Genomic DNA, 13020 nt, shown 5'->3' on the forward strand with positions numbered 1-13020 from the left:
TCTATCCAGCTCTTAAATTACTAATGATCCACTTACTGCCCTCTACACTTTCACTTGATCTTTTATTGGTGATGATGCAGCCTCCCACTCGGTCACCATGTACAGAAGCGGGCTTACCGGAATCTGCGGAAACTGCAACCTTGCAAACAACGAACATCAACAGGGCATTTGCAAAGGAGGGCAGCGCGTCCGAGTCCCTAATACGAAGCCGGTTCGGTACGAGTGGGTGCCATGTAGCTTCGTCTACCTGTTCAAGCGCACCGGCGGACGCCGAGTCTGCCAGGAGTGTCCCACACATATGCGCGGAGGCTGCCCTTTCCCGGAGGCGTACTCCAATTCTGATAGCGAGTGAGGGGCCTTGTTGCCCTCGCTTCCGTACTTTCTTCTCTATACCTATGTAGTATCCCTTATGTGTATTACCATTAAACTGTTGTTCGATGACAGCGGAGGACAATCCTAGTGCTGTCTGTGGGAACCTCTCAGATGTATTCTCTTAGTAGTTACTTTGCATGACCGGCTAAGTGTTCTGGATTTACGAAGGACCTACATATTGTCTCAAATGATGAAGTAGCAAAAGGCAGGACGACTACATTGGATCGAGGCACAGTATCGCGATGAAATGAAATGTGGTGGCGGTTGGTGGGCCCCTGGCGCCATCTGGACATGAAACCTAGAAATGAGTTATGAGTGAACACCTATTGCTTCATCTTCAGGTCTCGCAGATGACTGTTCTCACTTCGCTCACTGGCTGATAGGACATGAACCAGCTTCTCACAATCCGCAAACGGGTTTAATATGACTGTTGTTGTGCATAGGTATAGTGTACGAGACGCCGAGACAAGGGTATCAGCCAAAAGTCCAGGCATGAGAGGAAATTTATACAAAGTCATGTGTTCCATGGCTTAGTCCACTCGTCAACGTCAAAGTCTCCCGTCTTGTCTGCGTCTGTTCCCCTCCAATCTGCCATATGCAACAGCATCTGTTTAGTAGCAATCCGGTTCGTGATGCTGGTTACACGCGTCGGGAATCTGGGAGGTATATCGTCATCAAATTCCTGTTGAACTCTTGGAGAGCATGAAACGGATCCCTCCCAAACCAAACAGCGATATCCAAGTCGCAGAGAGGCGTTGCGCTCTACAACCTGTTGGACAACAGCCGAACTTGCTGACAGGATGGAATTACCAATCGGTTTACAGTCAGTCCCAACGGGGACAAAGATCTTTCCCGTAACGCTGTTCAACGTCGACATGAAGAGAATAGGCATCTCTTCTTCCCTGAGGATGACAGATCTACCGTTTTCCGCGTCATACTTAAGACCGACTCGAACGTCACGAAATAATGTAGAAGTGAGGTAGCCTTGGGGTATCCCCGTCCACGCTGCAAGTGCCAAGTTGGAGCACTGTTCATCGGCGATGAGCCTTATCCGTTGCGATAAACCGGTAACACCGGCGGCTATCCACCACCACGCCGCTTGCGGCGACCGCAGGCAACCTATCACAGTCCCCGCACCAGACGAATCGGGCCACCTTCGTGATGCAGCCATAGCCCACTCCTCAGCCGAAGTGCAGCTGACTTCGGGGTTGTAAAGGGCGTTGCGCAAGATAAGGAAGGGGTCTGTTGCACTTATTGTCATCAGCCGCGGAACAGATGAAAGAGTTCTGGTTGTACGGCCTTCTCCGGACCTCAGCTGCCGCATCGTGTCCGCCGTGTGGCACGGGTAGGGAAGCCTGTACGGGCAGTTACGCCTCAGGTGAGAAGGAACGAGAAGTGCAGCGAGCAGAGCCATTTCAGCCTGTTCTTCCAAGCCGTAAGCTGAAACGTAGCTTTCCAGAAACGAGTATGCTCTAGCCGAATCGGGAGCAACCGGCAACCCGTGGAGGGGTGTAGGTACCTCGATGTAGAACGATGGAGCTGTACCCTTTGGTCGAATGGACCAGGGCGAGTGGAAAGTGTTATCGAAGCGTTGGATGCTAGCCACCCAGCCTACTTTCGGGGCTAAGACGTGGGACCACCAGACTGCTGCCTCTGGGTCGTGAGTGCGGACGCGATGGTGATCATTCCCCCTCAATTCGACGCTCGTTGCTAAGCCGATTGGCGCAGCCGACGCGAATAGAATAGATCCGCCCTGAGTCTCCGACCAATGGGCGGAAAGAATATAAGACCACGCGAGGGTCAGCATGGCGAGGTGGTTGTCGCATATAGGAATCTGTACTGTAGGGCAATCTTCACTGGCACCCCGATGAGCAGCATCGAGCGTGCGCACACCGGATAGCACAGCGGGAGTGGGGGCTGGCATATCATTATCAAACGTGGAGAAAACGGCGGCCTCTTTCGTCACGCCGAGCATGAGGTACTGATCGGATTGGACGACAGGAGGAGCGATGCCGGCCACGGTGGACTCAATGCACCACACAGCAGCACAATCTGCTTCGATGAAATCGGATTGGTCGAGGGGAAGGACTGGGTGAAGGTAGCCTTTGAGGTATTGACTAAAGGCGGGGACGTGCGCGACTTCGATAGGTGGACCGAGGAAGAGGTGGGGTTGTAGCTGATTAGCCGTAAGACACAGACCTTCCCAGTACTTCAGGTATTGCTGATACAGAGCTTCGTTGTGCATATCCTGGAAAGGCAGCGGTTTTGCCGGTTGCTCGTCGGGCATGGTTCAGGGGCAAGTTCAGGGGACCTGTGCCCAGTGTCAGCTGCATTAGACTATGCCGGTCGGAGAGAGCATACCCAAGTTTCCTAGTATCCACTCAATTCGATGGAATAGATGCTCTGTACGCGTGCAGGGAGGACAAGAAAATAAAGAACGGGGACGCCACGAAAGAGCAACTAGGCGGAGTTTTGATTGAATTGCACAGCAAGAAACAGCAAGCTCGAGCGGTCCGGTGAAAACCGATGGGCTACGTAATAGAGCACAGCCACATGTCGTTCCACCGCGTCGCGTCTCTGAGTCTCACAATTGACCTTTCCATCACCACCAACCAGGCTTCATCTCATCGTCTTTTGCTATGGATACGTGTTTGGGTATAGCAGAACTTCAAGCACTCATCATCAGCTGCATCGACCACAAACCTACGCTTGCTGCATTGGCCAGAGTGTGCACAGGTTCAAAGACCCCGCCCTCGACGCGCTCTACGCGCGCATCCATCCCTTTACTCAGTTTCTTAGGTGTTTGCCCTCAGACCTATGGGCCATAGAGGAGAGGGGAAACCGCCAAAGTGAGCTAGTACGTGACAGTTCTCTGACCGTCGTCCCATTTCTTGAACCTCGTTATGCGTTAGACTGTCACGCGTCGAATGTCATCAAGAGATTGGGAAGGCCTGCAATCATACGCTCGCCGGGTAATCAGCGTTAAAGAGACATTGAGTTACGAGTCTGGCACTCCCCCCTTGAAACTCTCTGACCTGGTGCGCTATAACAACAGCCACAAATGGGAAGCATCTCCGACGAAGTTTTGAGCGGAGTCTAGAGCCGTTTATGCGTTAACTAGCCCTCGCTCGGTAGAGGTGGCATATGTTGGCACACATATAAGGTACCCCATTGTGATGATCAGGTAAAACTAGAAAATAATGAAGAAACATTGCAACCTCCCAGGGGCAAGTTTTGCCGCAGAACTGACTTGTAAAGAGGTTCATGAAGCCCGTAAAAATCGCGTCAAGATATTACCAGAGGAAATAGCAGCTCTACCGGTGATGGTATATTTACTTGAATATCTTCTTCACACAGATCCCTTCGCCTGCACCACAATAACACTGCTGGAACGGCTGAGAGAATCTGTTAATTGACTGCTTTACGAGTCGGAGGGCTAACTCACATTCCCAGGCTCATCCAGCTCTTCTGCGTGGTCTTTCTTGTACTCCTCTATATCGCCCAGGTACGAAAAGCAGAGCTCTTCATAAGCTTCCACCTCCCTGTTTGTGAATAGCACCAATAAAGGTTTCTGGAGGTTTCCCTCATTGATATAGCATGGGGTGATGTTACAGTTAGGATCACAGCTGTGATTCTTGGGTCTGTTGTCAGTTAAAATGATTCTCGGTGGTCTGTAATCCTTACCATGAACCGAGTGAACTACATATGATAACAATGAATATCACGTTTATTGATTTTGGTTCGGATAGAAGACTTACATTGCCAGCATGGAATGCATCCACAGTGTAATCATGCTCTGACCGATCAATATACCAGAAATCGACATCAAAAAGGTATGTTCGACCATTCTCGTCGTAAATCCTGAAGAAGGGTTAGCAGGCGAGACACAGTGCGACAGGGGAAAATGCGACTTACGTTCCCCGCTCTTCACACTCGGCACTTGTCAATAGTTCACCAGCATAAATGCCGATGAATGCTCCCTTGGGAATGCGTCTCGGGCCAGCAAATACACCTTTAGGAAGTGAAAGAAATGAAAAGGAGTCAGCCCACTGTACAGGATGCTTCAGCATTGAAAATTACACACCCCAGCCTTTGTTCTCAGTGCGAACAATGTTGACAATGTGTTTTCGACCAGATTGCACCACCTATTTGTCTTATTGTCAGCAACTGATTCGAGTCTTTGCCATACTGCTTTGCGCAGCTAAACCGACGTACGCGGTTCGGACAGTCATCGTCGCATCCGCAAAACTCATTGCACTCGAAAATGGGATATTCCTGGATATGCAGCAGCCCCTTGTTGTCATACAAGAACGGCGCGCCCGGCCAGCGCATCTCGTCCGTGACCCCGCCGAGCTTCTTCGTGAACGCCCACTGGCGCTTCGCGCACGCGCACGCCGTGTCCCGCGGGTCGCACTTGCCGACGCACCCGCAGCTGAGCATGTTGCGGCGGTCGGGTGCCGGCACGCCCTCGCCGTGCCACATCTCGTTCGTGTACACGAACTCCCACGGTGGCGTGCTCTCCGTCCCGATGTCGTTGTCGAACACCTCGATCGGGGGCACGTCGTGCGCGCGCGCGCCGTTGCTAGAGAACCCAGAGGGAGCGGCGTTCATGACGGCCTCGAAGATCTCGCGCCCGGCGTCGCCGCGCTGGAAGTCGACCGTGGTCTTGAGCATCTGCTCCTTGAGCGAGGTGTCGAGGTCGCAGTTGCGGCGGTACTCGGGCGGGAGCAGCCGCCGGGAGCTGACGAGCGATTTCCAGGTGATGACCGGGAGCCCGGCGATGTTCTCGGGCTCCTCGTCGCTCGAGGGCGGGGAGGAGATGCGCCTGGCCACAAGGGCATCATCGATTTCACTGTCGTGGATTTTGAAGATGTCGGATGGTCCCTCGGAGGGCCCGATGCTCGAGTCCTCGCTATGAACGGATGGCATACGGAATGGCTCCACGTAGCGGCGCTGGCGAAGCGAACGGCGAGGGCGGCGTGGCGTCGGGTTGTCCAGATCCATATCATTGTCCTCATCGCCAGAAGCGGAAGTACCATCTTCATTTTCCGAACCCGGCTAAGAGTTTTTTAAACAATCGTCAGCACGCTATGTCCACATGGGCACTAAAAAGAACATACCGCTTCCTCGCCGGAGCTCGTCTCCTCAACAACCGTGCGACCCACCTCATCCTCGGAGTCCGACAAGACAATAACGGCCCGTTGTTTCCCCTTTGCCATCCTCGACAGCGACGACGCAATCACATCGTCACTTTCGTCGTCCGCTTCTGCCGACTGTCCCCTTGAATCCGGCCCCCGTTCTTGCGGCATACGGCCCGTGTGCGAAGCCGACAATCCATTGTCCACCATCTACATGTAAAAGATGAGATCGCATATATGCAACCCCGCGCAAGTGTAAATAAAAAGGGGTGATCAGACCAGTACAGGTGTATCGTGAGATAAAAAGCCGACCTCGTGTCCCTGTCCTTGACTGCGGCTGATCTCGCCGAGCGCGTCTCCAACGTCGTCCAGCTGGAACATTTCCGGTGTTGAGATCAACGTTGTCGGCGCCATGCCTACCGCAGGCGGAAACGTGGCCGACGTTGGCGTGGGTATCCCCCGGTCCGAGTCGACCTGGACCTGCGAGATCTCCTTCCTCACCTCCTCCACCGCCATCTCCGTCTCTATTTCCATTTCCTCTTGCTGTGCGATGCTGGCCAATTCCTTCCCCTTCCCTTTACCATTGTCCTTGTTGAAAACAGGCGGAGCCACCTTCTCGCCGCCCGACTCGCTCGACGACGTCTCACCCACCCTCTCCGGCTCGAACTGCACACTCTTCTTCGACGACGACGCCATCGACGAAGACGAAGGCGGCTTCAACGAAGGCTGAGCCCTCCGCGGCGACGGCACGATAAACGCACTGAACCGCTCCGAACTCGACCTCGGGCCCCGAGAACGCGCGAGCGACGGCGACAACTGCATCTTCGAACCCGACGCCGTAGACGACCCACCAGAGCCAGGCGTCGCAGGCATCTCGGGCGACAACGACGCTGAAGCCGGCGCAGACGCAGACGCGGGATGACCAAGTGTAACCCGGCGCTTGCCCTCCGCAACAGGCGTGATCATCGTCTTGAACGCGTCCGACGCGCTCTTCTTCGTGATCCCGCCCGACGAGCGCCGTCTGTGCGCCACAGGCGTCGCGGGCGGCGGCATATGCGCCGGGGCCTTGCCCTTGCCCTTGCTCGACCGCGAGCCCAGAGCAGATCCAGACGCATCGCTGTCGCTGCCGAGCAACGTCAGATCCACCGTGCGCTCGATGCGATACTGCTTGTGCACGTTGTTGAGCGCCGCGGCGAGATCCATCTGGTGCATACCCTGTGGTTTATGCTGAGATGCCGCGGGAGGGCGCGTTGCGGACGCAGACGCGGAGCTCGAGCTCGCGGTAGCAGAGCTCGCGATCGAAGCTCTAAGAGCGTTCGCCTGGGTCTGAGCCTTGTGAATAGAGTTGAACATGCTCGCGACATCGGCGTGCTCCACGCCTGACGCTGGAGCCGGAGTGCTCGCCGGCTGGGATTGAGAGCCCGAAGTCCTATGGAAGACACCGCGGTCACTGGATACCGGCGCGGGCTGGAAAGCGGATGACTTGGTTTTACTTTGGGACACGGGTCTGCTTGATAAAGTGGGCTTGTCCTGTACCTGAGACACCGGCTGACTCTGCGACGCCACCACCGGCGACCCCACACCCGAGCTCGGCTTGGAAAACGACAGCGGCCTCGGCGGCCGCACGACCGCCCGTCCCGTCGCCGACAGTGGCCCGGGAGAACCTGCCGAAGCCAAAGCCGAAGCCGGCTTCACAGGCGCCACCGAAAGCGACGGGCGCACAGGCGCTTTCGCTTTCGCAGACGACGAATTCTCGGGCAGCGTCGCGATGCCAGGTAACGATAACGACGACGGCGACTCCATGTGCTCCTCCATGGCGAAGTCAGAGTGAGAGTCCGGCTCGGGTTGGTGCACGGGTTCGACCTCCGACGAGCTCGCAGACGCGATTGACGAAGACTTGTCTTCGTTCGGGTCTTCGTCCTGGGCGTTCATCGCATCGGGCGAGGATGCGGGTGCGGGTGGAGATGGCGATGCTGGGACGTATTCCCGCAGCGATTTAGCAAGGTCCTCCAGATCTACATCGTCAGCCGAGCCCCATTCATCCGGCTGTGGTTCGTGCTGAGGGACATCTCCGCCATCACCGTCGCCTCCCTCCATCTCGAAGTCGCTATCCCCAGACGGCACACGTCCAGCAGACGCCGGGGTCTTCGCAGGAGCCTCGCTCGTCGAACCAGGTGCAGACACAGGTTTCGAACCTGCCGCGGTCGCCGACCCAGAGCCAGACGCAGTCGCCGACGACGCCGACGAAGTCGAAGACGCAGCCTTCAGCCCGCCCGCTGCCCTGGCCGGGACCATACTCTCCGCATACAGCGACCCGCGGACCTGCAGCAGCGGGCACGGGCGCAGCTGCACCTCTTCTTGCGCGTTCGCGTTCGCTGTCGCCTTCTCCGTTCCTTTTTCCTTCTCCTTCTCCCCATACAGCAACCTAGCAGCCTCCTCGTCCTGTACGGGCGCCCAGCGAGGAACAAACGAGCTTGATGTCGTCGTATGGGCTGATATTGCTGGGGCTGGAGCGCGAGCGCGAGCTGGTGAGAGAGGATCAGGAGACGATGGTGTCGATGCTGATGCAAACGCAGGAGCGGGAGCAGAGATCCTTGCTGGGGCAGAGGCAGGAGCAGGCGCAGAAGCAGCTGTAGTGGCCGAGGCAGCACTGACGCGCATGCCATCCCCAATAGCAGTAACAGGAGACGACTCCCGCTCGGGCTCAGACACAAGCTGGGGAACATTATCGTCCACGTCTGCGAGTGTAGGTTAGCATACAACCTCAAGAAAAGTACTATTCGGTGCAATATACGTACCTGGAACGGCCTGCGCATCGTCCTCTTCTTCCTCTTCTTCCTCCATGCGCACATCCTCCTCCCTCTCCTTGCCCTTGCCCGTCGCAGATGAAGCATCACTCTCACGCGCACGCGCATGCCCCTGCATCTCCTCCAAAAACTCCTGCGCAATCGCAATCGCGTCTGCATCGTCGTCTTCCTCCCCTCCTCCTTCTCTACCTCGACTTCCGCCTTCACCTCCATCTCCGCCACCCACCGCGCCTCCGTCCTCGTCCTCGTCTCCTCCAAACAGATCGAGCCCCAAGGCAAACTCAAAGTCAGCGTCTTCCGCAGGCGCGACGTCCACATCGAGCGACCGCTCGACGTCGCCCCTTTCTCTATCCTCGTTATCATGATCCTCGTCCTCATCGCTATCGTCGATAGTAATAACCTCCGCCCCAGGTGGCGGCGCTGCCTTTGTCTTCGCTTGTGAACTTGCACTAGAGGTTGCAGTAGAGGCAGGAACTCTGACTCCACCCACACTCGCGCGCTTCACTCCAGCCGCCGCCCTCGGCCCAGACCCACCCGATACACGCGCCCCACCAATCGTCACGCGCCTCCTGGGGGGCACAACAGCCGGCGGCGGCATCTGCACCGCCGACGCGCTCGGTCCTTGTCCTTGCGCCTGTCCATGCGCTTGCGATGGTGTAGCCGCCACGTCCTCGTCGCTGTCCAAAATCTCAATCATCTCCTGGCCCGCTTCGTTCGTCGACGTGCGGAAGGACGACGACGGCGCTGACACGGGCTGCGTCGGCGCCAGACCGGGGCGGCGCTTGGTGCGCACGATGGAGGGTCCGTCGGTGTCGTCTGAGGCAGAGGCGGAGGTGGAGGAGAGGGTGATGTCGAATGCGCGGTGCGATGACGATGGGTGGGTGAGAGAGGGGGAGGGATTTGGGTAGCCTGCGATGGATTTGCGGAGGGCTGGTGTGGTGTGGGTTGGTGATGTGTATGTAGTATGGGACGGGGCAGACGAAAGAAAAAGAGTGGATTGGTGAGTAAAGTACATCAACAGAGCAAGATATACGCGCGCACCTTTCTTCTTCGGGTGGTTCGGCCTCAGCGGATCGTCGATATCTGCCAACCCAAGAAAAAGCGCGTCAGCTCGCCTGCGCACACTAATTCAAGCGCATACACGCAAACGAAAAACGACTCACATGCGCTCGGCTTATTCGCGCCCGTCAACAACGACTGCGTCGACACGCGCCTGTCCTTCCCCCCGAGCGCGCCAAACGGGCGCGGCGCGACGCCGCCCGTGGACTTGCGCGCGACCTGGACCCTGTTCTTCTTCCTCCCGCGGACCGCGGTCTGCCCAGGGAACCCGCCGTTTCTGCGCTGCTTGGACGGGCTCGGGCCCATGGTGCGCGCGACCTGGGTGAGGGACGTGGTCATGTCGAGCGAGGACGAGGTGTTTCCGCCCGTGTCTGTGTCCGTGTCTAGGGCACGCGGTACCGCGTCAGAACACGATGAGATGAAAGGGAGAGGGGGAAGGCGCACCGCGCGCGTGATCCCGTGCACCTGTGCGCGCGACCTTGTTGGGCTTGTCGGGGCGCGCAGATGAGGAGGCGGACGGGGCGGGGGCCTTGCGCTTGCCTGCTGCGACTGCGGACATGCCCTTTGGGGGAGACTCGGGCTGGGAGTTGGGGGCGACTGTGGAGCGGAGCTCGTCGATTTCGTGGTCGAGGTCCATGGACTCGGGAAAGGAGAGGGCGGTGGGGGACCTTGATGAGCGATCTGCGGGGCGTCAGTAGGAGAGAGAGACGGTTAGGGGAGTGGCGGACCTTGGAGGGTGGTCCAGCCTGGACCCGGTGATGGTTCGACGAGGCGACGACTGTCCATGCACTGTGACGCGTGATGCAGATCAGATCAGCGTCCGAGACGCGTATCAGGGTGTGGAATGCTGTGGGTTGCAGGTTGTCACTAATTTTGTTGTTAGCGTCTAATGCAGAGAATGTAGAGCGGGACGACAGATGGGACGCGTGTGCACTTCATTAGGGTTAGGGTTTACTCATAACGACAATCTAGCCTCTTGGGAATCCCATCCCCGTCTCCGTCTGCCCCGTTCACACCGTCGTCCCCTCCCTCCCCTTCCCCTCCTTAGATCCCCCAAAAGATGGATTCAGACCGCAAATCCACCGTCTCCTCTTTCTACGGCCGCTCCTCCTACGACGCCCTCAACGCCGCCCCGCCCCACGAGCCCTACCGCGACCACCCCTCCTCGCCCCAGCTCTCCTCCCACTCCCAATCCCAATACCGCGGCGCACCTCAAAACCCGTTCGAGGGCCCCGCAGCGCGACCCAGAGCCGAGTCCACCAGCTCATTTTACGCTGCCAACGCCAATGCCGCCGCACAAGGCTATGGACAGGAACAAGGCGGCGCAGGAATGGTGCCCCCGCGCCCGCCGTACGCCTCCGCAGGGTACAACCGCAACTCCTTCTTCAACGCCGGCCGCACAGAGCCCCTCAAAGGCGGCATAGATGAGCGTGACGCCGAGGACAACCTCCCCCTCGGCGCCTCGCGCCCCTCGTCGCGCGTCATGTCTGGCTACGGTCCTCCGCCGGGTGCTGCGACGGGCCAGGCCCCCGGTGGATCGAGAGGAGGCGGTGCGGGCGGGGGGACGGACAGCGAGCCGAATACCCCGGCGTGGGATGTCTACGCCGACTTTAACAACGCAGGACCGCGCTACAGCTCTGCGTTCGGAATCGGGAAGCACGAGCCAGAGTGCGTTTTCCGCTCTTACTTTTCTTCTACATCTCATCAACTTCCCTCCACAGATACCAACCCCTAACCTCCCCCTCGGAGCACGACCACCCCTCCATCCGTTCCGGCCCCACCACCGCCTCCAACCCCGCCGGCTCCGGCGCAGGCTCGGGCTCCGTCAAACAGGCAGTGACGTACAACGAGCACGGCGACCCCGTCGAGCTCGTCACCGTGCCCGCCCTCGGCCCCGAGTGGCAGCGCTCCGAGCTCAAGGACATGACGCGCGCGGGCAAGCGCGAGAAGGCGAACGACCGCCGGCGGGACACGTGGAAGGCCTGGAACCGCGGCGAGACGGGTCTCTGCGGTCGGTGGTTCACCAAGCGCGCGCTCGCCGTGTTTGTGTTCATCGTCTGCTGCATGTGCGTTCGAAGCTTCGCCAGCACGCCGAGCGTACGCTGACCCCGATTCCTCGTTTTCCTCGCCCGCAGAATCGGCATCGTCCTCGCAATCACCGTCCCGCGCGTGCCCTCCGTCTCCCCCCTCTCCACCTTCCTCAGCCAACAATCCGGCTCGTGGAACGACTCCATCCCGACCGCCTTCTCCCGCGCCCCCGCCAACTTCTCCTTCCCCGCGTACGCCGGGCTCCAAATATCCACCTCCGCCAACGTCATCCCGCTCACCTTCTCCTCGTTATCAGTCCAAGTCTGGGACGGCACGACCAACATGCAAATCGGCACCGGCGCCTACGGGCACCTAACGATCCCGGCAAAGGCGTTTTACCAGCTGCAGCTCCCGCTCAATATCAGCTATGTCGCGGGCAACGATACGGATCCGACGTGGGTGGATTGGTATAGCGCGTGCAAGAATCCGGCGCTGTATCCGAGTGGGCAGAGCAGGCCGGGGGTGAATGTGTTGTTGTATATTGATATGGCGATTAGGGGGCTGCCGGGGACGTATAAGGCCACGGCGCAGGTCGCGGATGCGGGGTGTCCGTTTGAGTTGCCGACGAGTGCTGCGTAGGTGTGGTTGGGCAGGATACCCTGGGTGGGTGGATTCGGGAGGGGTGGACGTGGCCGTGTGTTCTTCGGTACGTTGTGGCGGGCTTCATGTATCCGCTTCTCGCATCTACGTTCGGCGACAGTGACTCGAGGGACGGTCCCTCTACCTGCCACCTTACTGCGATCCGCGGAGGCGGATATGGCAGCGGACGTGGACATAGACGTGGACATTTCCCTCTTCTCACTCCCCCCCCTTTTTTCGCGTGACATTTTCATATTTCATCGTATCTCAGTGCTCCAGGATGGACGGACTCTTATAGTTGTTTCATGAACCCTTCTACTACGTATCGTTTACGCATATACATACGCATACGCATACATACAGCAGCTCTCTGAGGAGAGTCGCGAGTCGCTCGTTTTAATCGTAATCTATTCCCCCCTTCGTTTGGATTCTATCGCGGACGGGACTGGTTTCACGTTGGACCTGCACGATCATGCACATGATCAAGTAACTTAGGCATGGGTGTATGTTTGGACATCACTAAATGGGCGGACCGAATATAAGTACATGAGCAGTAGTAGAATCCGTTATAACTAACACCGTACCTTAATGATATTTCGAATCTCCAGCACGAGTGGAGCGTAAAGTCCGTTTTTAACATATGGGAAATCAGACCAAAATCAGACGGTGAAATGGTCAGATCAGGGATGATATTATAATATTGATGGCTATCTTACCGCTGACGGAGCCTGCATGATAATTACACGATAAGATTGGCTGGTGATTTATGCCGTATGATAAAAACTCAGACCATATGTTGAGGACTCGCAATCTTGCCCATGATTCCAATGACAAGACATTCATTGTGAATATTATATAGTACATGATGCAGCATTATTCGAGGTTAAAACGACTAACAAAGTTATTACACGACACGAGAGCAGCAGCAGTAGACGAGTGCAGGAAATCCGACAAAATAATTAAGAGCTTACAGACCG

At 57.3% G+C, this 13020-nt stretch overlaps 3 protein-coding genes across 3 annotated transcripts; 1 reads left to right on the forward strand and 2 right to left on the reverse strand.

Annotated features, from left to right (window-relative positions):
- Positions 1-792: 792 nt before the first annotated feature.
- Positions 793-2667, reverse strand: CONPUDRAFT_165597 (uncharacterized protein). Its single transcript, XM_007770608.1, has one exon. The coding sequence runs from the start codon at positions 2657-2659 to the stop codon at positions 887-889; it is 1773 nt and encodes a 590-aa protein (XP_007768798.1). The 5' UTR covers positions 2660-2667; the 3' UTR covers positions 793-886.
- A 1141-nt stretch (positions 2668-3808) lies between these two features.
- On the reverse strand, positions 3809-4704 carry CONPUDRAFT_56532 (SET domain-containing protein; the record flags this gene model as incomplete). The annotated part of the gene is made up of 5 exons (XM_007770089.1): positions 3809-4006; positions 4098-4233; positions 4288-4365; positions 4453-4517; positions 4588-4704. The coding sequence occupies 5 exons, from the start codon at positions 4702-4704 to the stop codon at positions 3809-3811; spliced, it is 594 nt and encodes a 197-aa protein (XP_007768279.1).
- Positions 4705-11236: 6532 nt separating this feature from the next.
- Positions 11237-12043, forward strand: CONPUDRAFT_55481 (uncharacterized protein; the record flags this gene model as incomplete). Its single annotated transcript, XM_007770013.1, has 2 exons — positions 11237-11442; positions 11512-12043. Coding segments are annotated over 2 exons (738 nt in total), but the record flags the coding sequence as incomplete, so codon positions are not given.
- Positions 12044-13020: the final 977 nt, after the last annotated feature.

Source organism: Coniophora puteana (genome assembly GCF_000271625.1).
Source record: "Coniophora puteana RWD-64-598 SS2 unplaced genomic scaffold CONPUscaffold_6, whole genome shotgun sequence".
In the NCBI taxonomy this organism is placed as follows: Eukaryota; Fungi; Basidiomycota; class Agaricomycetes; order Boletales; family Coniophoraceae; genus Coniophora; species Coniophora puteana.

Excerpts from the sequence above, each read along its gene's own strand:
- CONPUDRAFT_165597 (XM_007770608.1), bottom strand. The coding sequence starts at position 2,659 with ATGCCCGACGAGCAACCGGCAAAACCGCTGCCTTTCCAGGATATGCAC.